Source organism: Rhinolophus ferrumequinum, chromosome 22 (genome assembly GCF_004115265.2).
Source record: "Rhinolophus ferrumequinum isolate MPI-CBG mRhiFer1 chromosome 22, mRhiFer1_v1.p, whole genome shotgun sequence".
NCBI classification, from domain to species: Eukaryota; Metazoa; Chordata; class Mammalia; order Chiroptera; family Rhinolophidae; genus Rhinolophus; species Rhinolophus ferrumequinum.
In genome coordinates, this window is record NC_046305.1 from 52,005,771 (window position 1) to 52,023,528 (window position 17,758).

The window sequence follows — 17,758 nt, forward strand, 5'->3', positions numbered from 1 at the left end:
CAAAAGACGTCTTCACACACACACACACACACACACACACACATATACATATATTCGTATATATATATATATATATATACACACATACACGAGTATTGCTTTAGATAGTAAGGACATTTTAACGATATTAATCCTTCCAATCCATGAGCATGGTATAGCCGTCCGTATACTTGTATGCTCTTCAGTTTCTTTTTTCAGTGTCTTCTAGTGGTCAGCATGTCTTTCACATTTTTGGTTACATTTATTCTTAGGTATTTGATGGCTTTCGTTGCAATTGTAAACGGGATTGTTAATTTCTCCTTCTGAGCATTTGTTATTGGCATATATCAACAAATAATTATTGAATGCTGCTATTTGCGAGGATCTGCTTTAGGCACCCAGGACTCAGAAAGAACAAAACAGGCAGATGGAATAATGATGAATTTTGCTGATCCCTCCTCCACCGAGAGTGTATCATTTTGCATTCCCACCGGAAAAGTGTGGGAGTGCCTTTCCTCCACAGCCTCATCAAGAAAGTCTGTTCTCAGACTTGTAGATTTTTGCCACGCTGATGGTGAGAAACGGTGTGTCAATAATTTTGTGTTTCTATTACTACAAACAAGCTCGGCACATTTTCATATGTTTAAGGATCTTTGTATTTCTTTTGTCGAGTACCTGTTTATATCTTCTGCCTGTTGTTGTTTCTTATTTTGTGTGCTTGTGCTTTCTCACCCACACCCTGTTGTACCTTTTAAAAAATTAAGTTGGTTAGTGGTTTTCTACTTTTTTTGCTTCAAAATATAAGTTATTTATTTATATACTTACTTATTTACTTATTATACTGCTTTTCCATTTTCTTAGTGATTAATTTATCTCATACCTTTTAAAATTCTTCCTTATACATCTTTTTGTTTTTCCTCCTTGGTATTTTTCTAGCCTTTCAATTTGCACATTTAATTCACTTATTTTAATTTTTATTAACATATAGTTAAGGCTATGATTTTTCCTTGGAGCATCCATGTAGTTGTATTCTACAGATCCTTATATAACTAGCTTAAATGTCATCATTTTCAAAAAGTTCTGCAATTTAATTTTGTACTCATCACCTTTTATCCAAGAGTTGTTTAATGGAGGGAGTGTCTGTTAATTTCCAACCACAACAGCAACAGAGACTTGGCAAATGTGTTGATATTACATGTGCGTGTAAGAATTCTGTTTGTATTATTTCTATTTTTGAGTAATGCATTGAGATTGTCTTTGTGGCCTACTACTAAATATTCTATGTGTAGAAGGTGTAGTTTTTATTGTTGGGTTAGTATAGTGGAGGGTTATATGTGGTCTGACAATGAAGTTCGTGAACTTGCCACCATGTGCTTACAGTGGCAGCCCTGTACAAACAGCTCGGTAAGGTTTCATAACCTTGGTATATCAGTGTCTCACAGCTGTGTTTGTGTCGACGTGTGGCGGTGTCTTGCTGAGTGGCGTTCATTATTGTTGTTGCATGTTTTTGTGTGCCGTTGCGAGAACATCTGAACTTGAATCCGAGCAACGAACAAACATTAAATGTCTTGTTAAACTTGGCAAGAGTGAAAGTGAAATCAAGGACATGTTAGTCCAAGTTTATGGGGATAATGCCATGAAGAAAACGGCAGTGTGCAAACGGATTAAACGTTTTTCTGAGGGCAGAGAACGCGCCCCTGATGAAGAGAGGCTGGGGGAGGGAAGCTCAGGCATGGCTCCTGGCTCAGCTCCTGGTGACACATGCCTTCTCCTGTTCCCTACACAGCCCCTCGTGGCCTTCATCCGTTTACTGGTAACCTTACGTCAGCGTTCCTTTGTGGCCTTACAGGTGAACGGACACGTAACCTTCTAGAATTAGAGGTTGTGGAAGACTGAGACTAGCTTTACCCACCTAATTCTACTCGTCCTTCAGGGCATTACCGAAAAGCCTCTTCTGGTTGAAACCTTTCCTGATCCATCTCCGCCAAGGGTAAAAGTGCTATGCCCCTCTCTGACTCTGTAACTCTTGGGATCGCATGCAGTATTTTCTCAACAGGATGCTCTTCGAGGCCAGGGAGTACACCCGGTTCATCATCACAGCCTTGAGGCCCGTCACCCATCATGCCAGTAGTGATTGAACAGAACACAGAGCTCAGATGCATCGGAAGGTTTTATTGAGGCACTAGGAGGGATGGGGCAGCAGACAGGTGGCAGAGATAAAAGAGTTCTGAGAACCCCACACACCAAAGAGAATTCGACCAAAGGGATGACTTGTTTTGTGTCTTCCTGCTTCTGAGAAGGTCTGCACAGCAAAGCAGCTAAGACAGGCGAGCTTAGGCTAGAAAGCACTTTGCAGAAATGGTCTCACTGAGGAAGGGGGAGCTAAGAGGGAAGCATGATGAAGAGCTGATGTCCAGGGACCTGCCAGTTGGATTGGTCATGGCAGGACGAGCCAGGCCTTCGCCAGCCGCCTTCTTCCAGTGCTGGACCCTAGAGTCCAGGACAGTCACGGTTTGTTGCTTGTAAAGTAAGAATACAGCCCCCGGGCTGTGAGGCCCTGCTTCCCTGCCGGCTGGGCTCCTTCCTGGCCCTGCGCTGCGGGCACGCCAGTGGACAGGCCGCCCTGGTTCAACCCTGGGATCACTGGCTCTATTGTGGGATCGTCAACCCACTCCTGGCTAACCTCCGAGGATGTGCTGTCTCCCTGCCCCCTTGCCACACTGTACTTTGGGTCTTGTGAGCTGCTCCAGTCCTGTCTGCCTGTCCCGGGGCTTGCTCCAGTCTGTACCTGTCCCCCCAGGTCTGTCTCCTTCGCCCCATCGCTGCTCACATGTGTCCATCTTTGCCCACTGCCTGACTGCCCCTGGGTCTGTCCCTGTTCTCCAGCCCCCGTGTGGCTCGGAGTCTGGCTCCTGTTCTGATCCGTGTTCTGGATATGTGATTCTGCCTGTGTCTGGACGTGTCCTCCTGTCACTGTCTGGCTCGTCTGGAGCCTGTCTTGACTGTGGGTCTCTGTCCCTCTGGTCTGGCTATAGGGGGACTCTTGTGGCTGGGTGCTGGTACTTCCTGTCTGATAGCTCCCATACTGCTCCACAGTCTGGGTGGCACCTCCCTGTGTCTGAAAGTGTCCTCCTGTCACTGTCTGGCTCGTCTGGAACATGTCTTGACTGTGGATCTCGGTCCCTCTGGTCTGGCTATAGGGGGACTCTCGTAGCTGGGTGCTGGTACTTCCTGTGTGACGGCTCCCGGCCTGCTCCATAGTCTGGGTGGCACCTCCCTGTATCTGAAGGTGTCCTCCTGTCACTGTCTGGCTCGTCTGGAGCCTGTCTTGACTGTGGGTCTCGGTCCCTCTGGTCTGGCTATAGGGGGACTCTCGTGACTGGGTGCTGGTACTTCCTGTGTGACGGCTCCCGGCCTGCTCCACAGTCTGGCTGTGAGTTATGGTTCCAGTCATGGTCTCACTTGTCTGGTGGGCTCTGTCCTGTTCCCTGGTCTGGGATGGTCTCTCTGCACCCCCCTCTCTGGTCTGATGACTCTGATCTCCTCCCACTCCCTGGGTTGGCTCCACGCTCCCCCCGGCTTGTGCCTGCTGGCTCTCTGCCTTCTGTCTCTGGGACTCAGACTGCCTGGCACGGTGACTGACCTGCAGCGAGCCGGTGGCCTGACCCTGGGTCTCAGCCCCAGCCCCGCTCTGCCCTCTGCTAGCCTGCCTGCTCCCCTCATGACGCTGTCCTCCCCCAACCCCTCCCACCTCTGTGACACTGCTCTGTCCTCCCCCCAGCTCTGACGAGCCCCCCTGGGGGTAGCTTCCAGACTCCTGAGAGCCACACGCTCCCTCGGGACCGTCACTCAATGTCTTGAAACAGGCCTGTGCGACTTTAAACACCAGGACCAGGAATTCCTTGAATTCCACAGCCCCCGTGTCATCTTCATCCAGCAGGCGCAGGACTTCGTCCACAGTGGCTGGGTCGTGGGGGTTCTGGGGAGAAGGGGAGGCTAAGTCGGCACCCCTCCCTGAGGAGGACGTGCTTAGGCCGGTGCACTCAGCTCCCGGGCTTCCCACCAAGCCTGGGAGCCCAGCAGCTCCGTCCCGTTCCCCACCCCCCACTCCCCCACGCACGGGTGTGTACACACACACACACACACACACCCACGCTCTGCTATAGCTGCACTAACACGAAATCGCTTTCCTTTTTCAGTCCTGTCTCTCCCCCGCACGGATAGAAGCACTTTGTTTTGTATCTTCTGTGTCTGACATGCTTTTTGGCCCATGGGTAAAAGTGTCATGAAAAATGGATAAAGGATTGCGCTCAAAACAGTTCTTTGGGCTGCCCTGGGCCCTGCCCTGACACTGAGTCCACAGTCTCACCAGCCAGCCCAACACCAAGAAAAGCACAGGGGCAACACGGCCCCAGGGGAATTCCGTGAGGTCCTCACAGAGGCCTAGGTGGTGCCCCAAGATAAGGTGGGTGGGGCGCAGGTGGCCCTGAGCTGCTGTGCCCACACATTCCTGCCCCCAAGACCTCCCTGGCTGCTTTCGCTGTGAACCACAGGCAGGGAGAGACAGGTCATGCACCAAGGCCATGGGGCCTGAGAGGGGGTCTCCAGTGGGGGCTGATAACAACCTGCTCTCCAAACCCTCATTTCTGAGGTCAGCACTCGGCCAATAGTTTGGAGCAGCTGCTTTGTACAAGGCACAGAGCCATGCTTCTCATGGATGTTTATTGCTGGTGACAGATTTCTGATAGAGGAAATGGGTATCGTATCAGATTTCAGAAGCAGCGAAGAGTAGCTATTATTTTTATTTCTAGAACATTCAAAGGTTGTGTTCCTCCCTGAGCTATCCCTTTACCTTGTCTCCCAAGTAACTGAAGTCAAGGTACTTTCTCTACAGTCTGAGTCTGTCAGCTCCCGGGACCGTCCCTCGTCCCTTCGTTTCCCTGCCTGCACAGCCTCCGTTAGGACCGGCAGGCAGCTGGGTCCTCAGATTCCAGAGGCAAAGTGTGTCTCCTGCAGGCAGACGGTCCCCTCTCTCCCCGTGGCCCCTCCCCACCTGGGGGCACATCATACCACGATGACATCAGCAAACTCGTGCTCCAGGAGCCTCTTCAGCTCCCCCCGGCTGAGCGCTGTACAGCTGCCCTCCGTCCTGGCGTAGCGCCCGAAGGCTTCGATGATCCCCCTTATGTTTTGCAGTAACTGAGGCATCTTGGGAGGCAAGCTGGAGAAAGAAAAGCCCCCCTGGGGGCGCCATAATCAACCTCAGGGCCTCCTGGCAGCCCTCCTGCTTCTGAGTCCCTCCTTGCGTTTTCTATGCCTTCCTTTCCTGTGTGACGTATTTATGAGTGGCACGGAGGGGCCTGGGTCGGCCCCACCGGTCAGGGGAGCTGGGGCAGGCTGCTTTGCCTCTCTGTGCCTCGGTTTACTCATCATGACATGAGGGCAATCCTAGTAGGCTTATTCTGAAGGTGAAAAGAGGTCATTCGTACAGAGCACTCGACAGAAGTTGGCTTATACTGACAGCTAGCTATTAAGTCTCATTATTATGTTGTTACACACATACATAATTTGTGTACATCGATAAATGCTCTGCTGCTCACAGAGCACTTTCCTATGCACCATCTCTTGTAATCCTTATTGTCTCCACTTCTTTATAGGTGAGGAAGTAGGCTCAGAGAAGTTAGGGGATTTGCCCAAGGCCACACAGCTTGTAAGGGACCAAGGAATCCTAGAATCCGTATTTTCTGAGCTCAGAGACACTGCCCTGTGGACCGTCTTTCCAGTCTATCTCTGCCTGTCACAGGGGTTAGGGTCCTACTGGAAACACCCACAGGCAGTAAGTATGTATGTGAGTCAGCAGGGGCCACGCAGGGACCCAGGGACCCAACTTGGTTCTTCCTCACTGTCTCTTAGGAAGGTGTGTAGGGAGAGGCGGGGCCTCCACTTGCTGGGAACACGGAGGCAGGGGCGCTGTCCCTGGTGGGAGGTCTTGCTGCTCTGAGAGCCCACGCTTCTCTGAACGTGAGCTTTGTCCGCAGCGTTCGGACCTGTGAAGGAGGTCAGCCTGCCCAAGGAGGTGTGGCTCCTGCAAGCCCAGAGCTCTGGTGGCCTGTGAGGGATGGTTCCCACTGAAGGGAGAGATTTTCTTTCTCATCAGCCAGGGGGCCGGGTGCTGGTGGACGTGAGTCCTGGGAGCAGCGGGATGGGCAAGAAGCAGAGACCTGGCGATGCATTAAGCAGAAGCCTCAGGGAGACCTAAGGGAGGAGATGGTATCCGATAGCAGGGTTCAAATGCAAAGGGAGACGCAAGGCTGCAGAAACGGGGGACAGGGGCCCCAGGGAGATGGAAAGGAGAGGGCGCAAGGCGAGGAGATCCTGGTTAGAGAAGCAAGAGTGGAAAGGAAGGAAGGAGAGCCGGTTCTGGAGAAAGCAGGGCAGTGAGGCCAGAGGATTTGGGGACCCCAGGGGCTCTTCAGGGGTGTCCTTTGTATGACCTGGTAGCCAAAACTTTCAGGCAGACGTTGCTTTCTTGTGTACATCAAAGTACAAACGTCAGAACATTGCACCTCAACAGAGACATGAGAAGATCCTGTGTCTTTGTTTTAAAAACCAGGCGGCAGACCTTAACCACTGACCCAGAAACACTGAAAATAATCCGACGGCCTTTCCTAATTACACTTCAGATCCCTTAGAATAAATCCACAAACTCGTCTTGCCTGCATAGTGCCCTGGGGTGGGGGAGGGCTGTCACGGAAGCCCCTGGCTCCATGAGAAGGTTCCAGGAGACGTAAACTGTCTGGGTCGGCAGAGGTAACCCGATTCTGGTCTCACAGACCCTGAGCAGCATCTAGAAGCTTCCAGAACCTTAAGCACAAGAGACCTTGGTTTTATGAGCTCAGAGCAGCAGACACTGAGGGTGAGAAAGAGGCTCCCCGCGAGGGGGCTTACCGGATGCACAGGCAGGATGAGGCCAGCGGCTGCTAAGCGGTGTGTGCAGTGCTGGGTCAGCGGGACGGCAGCCTTTTATAGGGGGTTTAAGAGACTAGCGCTTACACGGGCCGGCCACCCCAGCGAAGGCTTGATTCATCCAGGGCTCAGCCCAGCCCAGCCCAGCCCCACCTCTCTCCTCCTGTGTCTCACCTTTTGACACATGGCTGGTGGCTGTGTTGGTCTAATCACCAGACCTTTCCTGCCACATTTGGTGCCCTCTCTCGGTCTCTCGTCTCCCCCATGTGGTGGGCTCCGCGACACTCGGCCTGGGTGGGGTTCCCGGTGAACAATCTTTGTCTCCGTGTGACTGCAGAGTCACAGGACTTTTTTCTTTATACAAACGTTTGAGAACATACTTGTCTACTGAGGGTCAGCCCTTTCAAAGTGGTCACTTTGGGAGGCTCTCCACGTTTTCTGGTGATGTTGCCCTTACTTAGAATATTCTTGGAATTCTTGATTCGGAATTGCCTTTCCTGTCCAGTTTACGAGACGTGCAAAAAATCCAATCTCCCTTCTTTATAGTTGGTCTCACATTTGATTAAAACAAGGAAGGTTAACCCTGCCCCCCGTTCTTTGGGCAGGTAGCATTTTACAGCTGGTAGGAGACGTTTAAGATGATTATGTGCCACCCTCATTGCACAGACAGGGAGCTCAGCTGGTCGACTAACCAGCACCTATTTACGGAGAGCCTGCTCTGTTCGTGACACAGGGCTGAGCCCTGACGGCTACGGCAGCTGGCTCAGCTCTCACAGAGTTTGCGCCTGGCAAGGCCAGGAGGAGTCCCCGAGAGGGTAACCGCCAGGGTAGTCACCATCGATTTGACTTGATGTCACTGCCCTCTCATTCTGTCGGACGCTTGCTCACTGCTGGCCTGTGAGGTGGCTGGCGTGGCTAAGCCCCATTTCTAAGAGAGGACACTGAGAAATCCTCAGGAAAGGGAAGCAGGCAAGGGGCTGGACCAGAGCCCCTCGGCCTTGGGCCACGGCCCGCTCCATTACAATGCGCTGTCGCTTCCCGACCCTCTCCACGACTTTCAGCACTTTACAAACATCAAATTCATCCTCCTTGAGGACGCTGAGAAGGTAGCATCCTGAGCTCTGAAGGCAAGTCCCAAAGGAACTGTCGACATTGCAAAAGCCACACCGTTGCAGAAAGTACCAGTAGCAGCATGTCCCGGGGCTCTTTGGATGGGAGACGTCTTCAGGCAGTCCTCGCCTGCGTGAGTCAGCCAGCACGCAGCAGTAACTTTTCGTGTGCAAGTGCAAACAATGGATGGGTGTTTTAAGATTTAAGGTCAGGCTTCGCGGAATAATTAAATTCTGGTTGCACTTAGAACTTCCAGAAAGGTTTGGGAACTAAGGGAAAGTAAGTGAGGGAAGCAACAAGCCAGGTTCTTTGTCTGTGAGGTAATGAGGAGGTAGGTGTCATCACACCCAATTTGCAGATGAAGAAATTGAGGTATAGAGAGGTTAAGCAAATGACCCCAGGCTGCACACCTAGACCTGAATTTTAACTTAGGTCTGCCTGCTTCCTGTGCCTGGGGCAGGACTGAGCCTGGGGGTGGGTGAGGGGCTGTGGGTCCATAGCAGCAGAGGTGACGGGGGAGGTCTGCGTGGGGGGCGCTGGGGAGATGAGGTGGGAGAGAGTGGGACTCTCCCTCTCTAGTTGACTGTGTACATTTGTTAGTTTGCATTGTTGCAAATGAGTGACTTCACTTAGTATTTACATCTCAAGAACATGCCAAGGGCACGGAGGGACCAGGGACCCCTGCGGGTAGCTGAGGCAAAGTCTTACCCTCTACTCATTCAGCCACAGAGTGAACAGAAGCAAACTCAACACATCAGAAACAAATCTCAAAGAGTTCATCCTTTCATGTTTGCGCTTTGATTTCTTCTACTGCACTTATTCAGAACGCCACTGCTGCCCTCCACTTGTTGATTTCTGCAAATACCTAACCGCCGGTGTTTGCTCTACGTGGTGGGCTACACATAAAGAGTAAGATTGTGCTTCCCACAATCTTACTGGGAGAGCAGGACCCACACAGCAAAAGTGATTATCTAATCGTGGAAGGCACAATTCCGTGAAATGTTAAATAAAGTAGGCTGCTCACCACACACCTTCACCTCCAGCCAGGGGTACAGAATGGTGACATGGGACAGGGGGCTGGCAGTGGGGAGTGGTTAGAGGGTGGCCCTTCAGGTCTCTTCCCTAAAAGCAGAAGATGGGAAAATTGCATACCTCCAGGCTTCACACTTAGAAAAGAACAAAAAACAGTCTGAAAGCCAGATCGCTGTGCCTGGAATTCCTTGGGTGATGAGAGAATTTACCTGTCACCTCATGGCCCACACATCCTGACTCAGGGACGGGGGAACAAGAGACAAAAGAACAGGGGACCGTTCTGGGCCTCCTTGTCTCCTCTGTGCCCCACTGGAGGCTCTTCTCCCAAGCCCACCTCCCTGGACTCTGGTCAGAGCAGCCTGGAAGTCCACACGCTCAAATATTCAGGCCCAGAAATGCCAGGATTGCGTAACCAGCAGCGACGTCCCTGCTGGCAGATTGCCAGTGACTTAGTGACTCTCTATGAGACATTTGGGGCCTAATCCCCAAGCCAACAGGTTGCGTTGGCCCTGCTGTTCCTCCAAGTACTGATCCAGGCAGGGAACACGTGGCGAACAGACTAGTTACGTCCCGCAGCCGTCTGTTGTTGGTGCATCTTTTACAGCTTTTGTTTTACTCTCTCGTCGTTATCATTGCCCGTCCACTTGCTATGTCATCCTTTCTTGATAATGCCCTGCTCTGAAGACAAGGTGGGTCTGTAGGAAATGTGTAACGACTTGATGTGAAGCCCTGTTTGTTCTTCAGGAGAACACAGTGTGCCCTGAAACTAGAAAGGCTGGGCGACGTGTCCCAGTACCACGCCTGGCCCCGTATTCCATCCCACTGGAGTTACTGGGCTTCAGCCTGTGCTTATGGGGAGAGAGTGGGATCGCTCGGCATCCAGGGCTGGGGGGTGGGGCTGAGGGTCCCTGGACCAACGCGGGTGAAGCCCACTGGGGCACGAGTCGGCACGGACTGGATTTGCGCTGGTGCCCCTACAAACCTGCCTGAGCTGGTCTCCACTAGGCTGGGTCCGCTCTTAACTATTTCCTCATCCATTGATCAAAGCACCTGCCCCTCCCAGGGAGAAAGCCAGGATTAAGGGAGGATGACGGTGTTGCAAGCACACGGAATGACACAGGATCACCGAGGGCGTGCAGAGGTGCAAGCCACTGACTAGGGAGTATGCGTGGGCTTGGAACACAGCCCTGCTTTAGCGGGAGGAGGGTGAGGGATGGCGAGCTGTGGTCCACTGAGGTCATCCTGGGCCCCTGGCTCTTGGCAACTGTGCACATCGTCACCGGGGGGCCCCGGCTATTGGTAAGTGTGCACACTCGTTACCTTCAGAGCCCTTGATGTTAGAATGACAAGACGGCACACAGGCAGGGTTCTCAGTCTCAGAGGTGGAGAGACCAACACAGCTTCACCGCCTCACTGGGTCCAAGGTCTTAGGTCCCTAACCCGGGTGGGCCTCGTTCGTCGTCTGTAAAATAGTGACACGTCCTGCTTACGCTATAAGGTTATTCTGAGGTTAAACATACACACTGGGTGTGAAGGCGATGACCCCTGAGACGTGCTTTGGGCGTTATTATTATTGTCGTTGTTGTTTAAAGGAGTAGCAGGGAGTAAGTCCTTTTGAACACAGAGAAGAGGAATGCATGCAAAATTAACATTCAGAGAGATCATTCATTCTGTCTCTTAAACAACGCAGATGTATATAAGTCACAAACAACAGACACACCCAGAAAAATCTAAAATAGAAATTAGAAAACACGGTGGGTGATTCTTCACTCGCAAAAGGTGTGTTTATTTCCCTACAGAAGGGTTCCCCACAGTTTTCCTTCGATTACCTTTGTTTTCGTTCATACACCATTAACTATTTGGTCAATCCAAAGTGAAACTGTAGTCACCTATGAGCCGGATGGAAATACTGTTCAATTTCTACAACCTTTGTGGTGCAGGAAGCGAGACCTAGCCTTGCAGCGAGCCTGCTCTGGTTGTCTGCGTGCAGAGCTGCCCTGGGACTCTCGGGGGGCAGTGACTGACCGGCTGGTCTCCCCGTGCTAAGCACCCACTCTCGCTCTCTGGGTCCTGAGCTGAAAATCTCGGATACTTGGTTGCCCTCGCAGTTACAGTTCCCTGAATCCACGTGCCTGCCAACCACTGCAGAGAATCAAAGACTACATATTAGGCACCTGACTGTGCTTTTCCCCCCTTTTCAGATCTGTGCTGATGAAGTGGCAGCCGGGGCCAAGGCAGAGATCACTTTTCTCATTTCTCATGCAAACCATTGTGGGCCTGGCTGCCGGGCCTGAGGGAAGCTGACCACGGGCAGGACCTGGAAGGCGGGATGGTGGCAGTGGGTGGCTCCAGGGAGCAGTTACAGAAGCCCAGGGCCACCAGCGAAACATTCACGTAGGACTTAGGCATACATTTCAGGTGACATGGACGTCCTGAGCACGGACACCGGAAGACAGATCTGAGGAGGTGGTGAGGAGTCTGTCGGGAGTGGAGAAAACCCTGCTGGGGCAATAAATCAGCTCCTTTACCGATGGGGAAACTGAGGCTAAGCTTTGTCTGAGCCGCCAGTAGCGGCCCGAGCCGTGTGCCAGCCGCTGTGCTAAGGGGAGTTCCCATATCTGGTAACTTTTCACAAACACCTTGAAAGGGTCTTCTCACTCCTCCTTCACAGGAGCCACTTGAGTTTCAAAGAGATGAAATGACATGTCCAAAGTCACACAGTTTGGGGTGGAGATTGGAGCTGTGCGCTTTTATTCCTGGCTCGGTGGCCTCTTACTGGACACGTTTGGTATGTGGTGGGTTGCGGGGAGAGTGGGGACCACAAATGCCCATCAGTGATGAGGAAAGTGTTTTTGTCAGCAGGCAGGCCTCTTTCCCCGTCCCCTGAGCTGCGTGGGAACAAGGACTGAAGTGGAAGATCACACTGAGGAAGAGTGGTGTGTGTGGGGTGTTCCCGGAGGAGGGAAAATTCTCAAAAACAGCTTTCCGAGGCATGGGCATGGTGGCCTGAGGTAGCATCTAGGTCACTGATGACAGACGTTTTAGCCTCTTCAGGTGCTGTCACCAGCCAAGAACTTGGGGACACTGTCTGTGCTCCCGAATCTCTCTCTTCTTAGCCTGCCTTTGGACAGGCACGACCCATTGTGAAAATGGGCACGGAGGGCTTCACAGCTGTGCCAGCTGGTCGGGATATATCCCGTCTCTAGCACTTAGGCGCCCAGTGATTTCCTTCTCAGCCTCGGCTGCTTCTCTAAACACAGAGCATATACACTGCCTCTCCCTTCATGGGTGGTGCGGAGCATAAAGAAAGAGTGTACATGCTTCTCTTGGTGACTGCTAAAAGCAAGCCCTTGAGAGCGGAGGGGGTCTGATGTCAATTATGAAGATAGATCAGAAACACAGGTTACCCAGGACTAGGCTCAAAGACCATGGAGGTCTCGACGTGGTTAAACAGACAAGCCAGAGGCTCCTATGTCCACAAGGGAGATCCCAAGGGTGTCTGGAATGTAACACAATGTGTGGATGTGTTTATCTGTAGAAGACAAACCTCCTTACGTTCCGACATGTATTTCTCTGTTCAGTAGCAAAATAGGACCAGAAGTAATTTGGATCACAGTTGATGAAAATTCTGGACTTTGAGTCATTGCAAATGAAAAGCGAGGAAATCCTCTGCAATTTCTATCAAAGCTTGTGGCACACAGGTGTGACTCTTGGGAGGTGTGCTGACAAAGGAAAGGTTCAGTAGGTGACACAGAACCAGAGTAGCACAAGAAGGAAATCCAGACAGGACCACACCTGGGTGGTTCACCCACTCCCCAGGGAGGAAGGACTCTACTTCACCCCGGAAGCACTCTATAAATTGTTTTGTAATTTGTTGAGAATGCAGTTTTCCGTAAGTTCACATTTTTATCAAAGTTCAAATCATTTCTACAATAACGTGGGTTCATCATTTCTAATAAGTCCTTTTTGCTGTTCATTCCTAAGAACTGAGTTAAAAAAGGCCTTGAAGGTTTTATTAAGGATGGAGTAAGGTATGAGGTGACGTCCTCAGGTATTCCATCGGGAAAGGGCCAGCTGTGCTCTACCACGAGGGGTGTGTTTCTCTTTTTGAAAAATTTTTTTTATTAAAGTATAGGTGACATAGATACATTAGTTTCAACATAGTGTACAATTAGTATGCAACATAGTGATTCCACATTTATATACCTTACGATGTGATCACCATGGATAGTCTAGTAAGAGGTACACACTTCCAGGTATAAAATAAATAAGTCACAGGGATATAATGTAAAGCACAGGGAACATACTCAGCAATATCATAATAACTTTGTACAGCGACAGATCATTTCTTTTGTTTCTTAAATGAGGAAGGCTGTGCTCTTACATATGTCCAACCCTTTGGTTGTTTTTTGTTTGTTTGTTTGTTTGTTTTTTGTGTGTTTTTTTTTGTGTTTTTTTTTTTTAGCATAAGAATAGCTCTCCGTACTCATAGGCACTGATAACTACAGGCTAGGTCCCCGCTCCCGGATGCTGTGGAGATGGAGCACTGTGCTGGAATCATTCTCACTGGTTTCTTCATGTTAGTCAGGGTTCTCCAGAGAAACAGAATCAACAGAAAGAGTTTATTTTAAGAAAATGGCTCACATAATTGTGGGGGCTGGCAATTCGGAAATTCACAGGGCAGGCCAGCAGACTGGAAATTTTGGCAAGAATAGATGTGGTGGTCTTGAGTACAAAGACAGTGTGAAGGGATAATTCCCTCTTCCTTGGGGGGGCCTCAATCTTTTTCACTTAAGGCCGTCAACTGATTAGACGAGGCCCACCCACAGTATGGAGAGTAATCTGCTTTACTCAGTCTATTGATTTAAATGTGAATCACATCTAAAAAATATCTTCACAGTAACATCTAGACTGAGGTTTCATCGCACAACTGGGCACGTTGGCCTAGCCAAGTTGACATATTAAATTAACCACCACACAGTCTGGCTTCCCCAGTTCTGGCTTTTCATAGTCTATCCCCTCACAATCCCACTTTCTTGGTAAATCATCAGACCTGTATATCGAGCCCCTACAAAATCACTGATACCATTTTATAATTTTTGAAAATTCCCCACTTTGTTTGATGGTACCTGAGTGCTGCGATTTGAATTCCCTGTATGGTGAGGAGAACATTTTTTTCCCCTCCATATTTGTGATTCATGCACACAATTTTTGATTCATTTACTTTGTCCACTTTTTTGGAGAGGGAAAATTACAGTCTTCCAAACTAAACTCTCTTATTTTGCAAGTTACTTTTAAACACCATCCTCTGTATCCTCTGGTGTTGGTCTTCTTTTTTCTTTTCTGTCACCTCTAGAGCCTGGGGCCTTGGCAGTTGGGCTATAAACTCACTGACCTTGACGCTGTGAGCCCGGCGCTCGGCTGCCACAGTCGGCTCTGGGCAGAGGCTGGTGTGGGCTCATCTGGAGAACAGGTTGTTTAGCCCCTGGAGGGGCGTAGGGAAGAGGGGGTGTGGGGCCACTGCCGAAGCCTGAGGCCCACCTCTGGGCGGGAGGCCCTCTGACAGGGGCCGAGGCGCCTGCCTTTCAGACCAGCTCCTGCCACAGTCCCAGCACCTCTCCGGCCTCAAGGCCCATCTGAGAAGCAGGGGTGATGACAGCGCTTCCCTAGATATAGCAAGGATCCAGTGAGAAAGCGCTTAGCAGATGGTTATGAAGTACGACGAAGGCAAAGTTGTGTTATTTGGAGCTATGACTATGCTTCTCGTTTCTCAGGGAAAGAGTTGGGTGGCTTGGGGTGGGCAGGTCCACGTTTGTCATGTTTGGAGAATATTTGACATTGTGGGGTAGATATGCTAATGACCTCCCCACCCTACTTCATTCTCGGAACCTCAGTTTTCTCACCTGTAAAGTAGGGATAATACAGGACCAACCTTACTGGGCTGTGTGAGGATTAAATGAGTTAATCTGTATAAAGCATTGAGATTAGCCGTTGCCACCTAATAAGAGGTTTACATAGATTAACTCATTTAATCCTCACACAATCCAGTGGGTAGGTACTATGATTATCCTTATTTCACTGAGGAGGAAATGGAGATCAGATGGGTGAAGTGGTCAACCCAAGGTCGCACAGCTATTAAGTGACCAAGCTAGGACATGTATCCAGGCAGTCTGTCCTGAGAGTCCACATTTCTAGCCACTGTACTAGCCAGCCACTGTCCGTGTCGGAATGGGGAGAAAAGGTGGGTAAAGAAGGAGGGAAGCCTGGCCTTTCCTGCCCAGAAGCTGACAGTCAGGTTTCTTTCCTGAATCTCAGCCCCTCCTTGCACAGCCTCACCTCCTCCAGGAAGTCTTCCCGGATGAACCCCACCTATGTGATCACTCCTATTTTCTCCATCGACTTTGAATTTATGAGCCTGCATGGTTGTCTGCATGGTGCTTTGCAATGCTTTGAAAATTCTTTTCAACTCCTGGGGCATTTATCAAATGCCTAGAACACAGGGTTAGAGCCGTGGGGTATGCAGACGTGGACTAAACATCGTTCCTCCCTGCCAGGGATTTGTAACCTTGTCAGGGGGCATAGACAAAGACAGCCCTACGAAATATCAATGAAAGAGAAACTGAGATCAGTGCTTGTAAAAGGAATCTGAACGACGCGCCTCAGAAGTATGAAGAGAAGGATGGTTCATTCAGACGGGGCTGAGTGGCTCTGGGGCAGCTCCACAGAGCCTGCCTTTGCTCTGGGCCTAGAAGGAGTGGTGTCGTGGGAGAGCAATCAGAGAAGAGAGCGGGAGCAAAGCCCCAGGCTGCTCTGCCGTCCTTGGGAATAGGAGACCCCTCTGCCTGTAAGGCTTGTTGGTGTGTTTGCGTCTCAGCTGAACCACCAGCAGAGACCCTGCTTTCTTTCCCCGGGCTGACGTGATGCTCAGAACTCCCTTCTTCTGCAGGGGACAAACTGTAGAGAGGCTGGCGCCGTCCTCTGGTCAGGTGCTTCGCACATTGCTCCGTCCCCGGGGTCTGCAGGAGCTTGCTCCAGCGGGCGTGAGGGCTGGGCTGGAGCCCTGCAGCGGCTGTGTTCTCCTCAGGGCCTAAGCTTTCTGGGACCCTGAAAGGAGGCTGTCCCTGCCCTTCTCAGGGAAAGCACCCAGCGGTGTGGCTTTGTGTCATTCCAAAGATCCTGGAGCCAGCGTATGGGAGCTTGGCTGGCCCCCGACACAGTGGACGTTGCACAGGAGAAGGCAGAATACAGTGGGTCGAGGCGTGAGTGGGAGGTAATGAGGGGAGAGAGGGTGAGGACAGCTTTTTCAGTAAGTTTGGCTGAGAAGGTAAGACCAGAAGACGGGTGGTGAAGAGAGAGACCAGTCAAGGAAGAATCGTTTTAGAATGGGAAAGGCTTGGTCATGCTCTTACGACCAGGGGAGTGAGTCAGTAAGTGGACAGAAAGGCTGAACAGAGAAAGCCTGTGTCCGCAGGCTCAGCGGGGCCTCCGGGACACAGGGGCTCCCGGGGACTCCAGGCCCTGGAGGCTGCCATGCCAAGCCCCTGAGCCACCGCCCAGCCTCAGCTCCTTCCACGTTGCACCGGCGGCTGTGTTGCACCTTCCTTCTGCAAAGGTGGCCTAGGCTGGCGGAAGAGCTGACTGAGGACCTTGCCCTAGCCCCTCTGGTGTCCGCAGCTTCGGCCTGTATTTAGCAGCAGGAAGCTTTCCTTGGGTCTCTGCTGCCAACAGCTGCAGCTGTGCGGCAGGGCAGGTCACGAGACTGGCCTGGCACCGGGGTAACCCAGCTGAAGCCTCAGGCCTTGGGTCGGAACCAGACAGAGGGCTAATCCAGCAAGGGCCTGTGGTCAGGCTGCCACCTAGTGTTGAGCTGGGTGTACAGCAGGGAGGCCTCTGCAGGACCCCAGTGAGTGGGGGATAGGCAAGAGAGAGGGGGAACCACAACCCTGCAAAGAAGCCAGACTTCCAGACAGGGCCTCACATCCTGAACCAGGGAGAAGATGCATTTCAGGTGGTGAGGCCAAACAGCGAAGGTACCAGGTACCTGCGGCCGGAGGCCAAGAAATCCAACAGCACAGACTTAGGGTCCACCGTCTCCCGGCACTGTCTCTCATCTGATCCTTGGAGTTAGTTATTATCTTTTTCCCTATTTCACAGATGTGACTTATGCCTGGAAGGTTCAACAGATTTGTCCAAATGGCAGAGCTGGGATTTCAAAAAGGGTTTTCAGACTTGGAGAGGTGGGGTTGGGGCCAGGCACAGAGTTTCAGGAACAATCAGAACATTCCAGGCAGAAGGAAGCATGAAGTGTGGAGGGTTTGGGCGAAACTGAATGAGAGGGACCTGTGCCAAGGTGACCTTACGGTAGAGAGTGAGGCTCAGAGGTAAGAAGCCCCAGTACTGCCCAGGAGGTGTGCACATGGCGTCTGGGCTTGAGGAGCGGGGTGCCAGGGAGACGAGCCCCAGCAAGTCCTGCCCAGGAGCCAGGATGTGAGGGACACTGGGGAGGAGGGCCCAAGGGGTGATGGACAGGACGGCCCATGACAGACCCAATCAGTGAGCGTTTAGCCTGCTAACCAGCAGCTGGCATGGAGGCCCCAGATCAGAGAAATGCACTGGCGAGTAGACGGGCCCTAGGAGCCGGCAACACCAGGGAGGGCGTGTGGCCATCTCC

The 17,758-nt window shown here is 51.4% G+C and overlaps 1 protein-coding gene across 1 annotated transcript; it reads right to left on the reverse strand.

Moving 5' to 3' along the window:
• Window positions 1-2,361: 2,361 nt before the first annotated feature.
• On the reverse strand, window positions 2,362-7,041 carry LOC117015146 (cornulin-like). The gene is made up of 4 exons (XM_033093576.1): window positions 6,928-7,041; window positions 5,050-5,220; window positions 3,253-3,958; window positions 2,362-3,111 (listed from the first exon to the last, which is right to left on the reverse strand). The coding sequence occupies exons 2-4, from the start codon at window positions 5,185-5,187 to the stop codon at window positions 2,486-2,488; spliced, it is 1,470 nt and encodes a 489-aa protein (XP_032949467.1). The 5' UTR covers window positions 5,188-5,220; window positions 6,928-7,041; the 3' UTR covers window positions 2,362-2,485.
• Window positions 7,042-17,758: the final 10,717 nt, after the last annotated feature.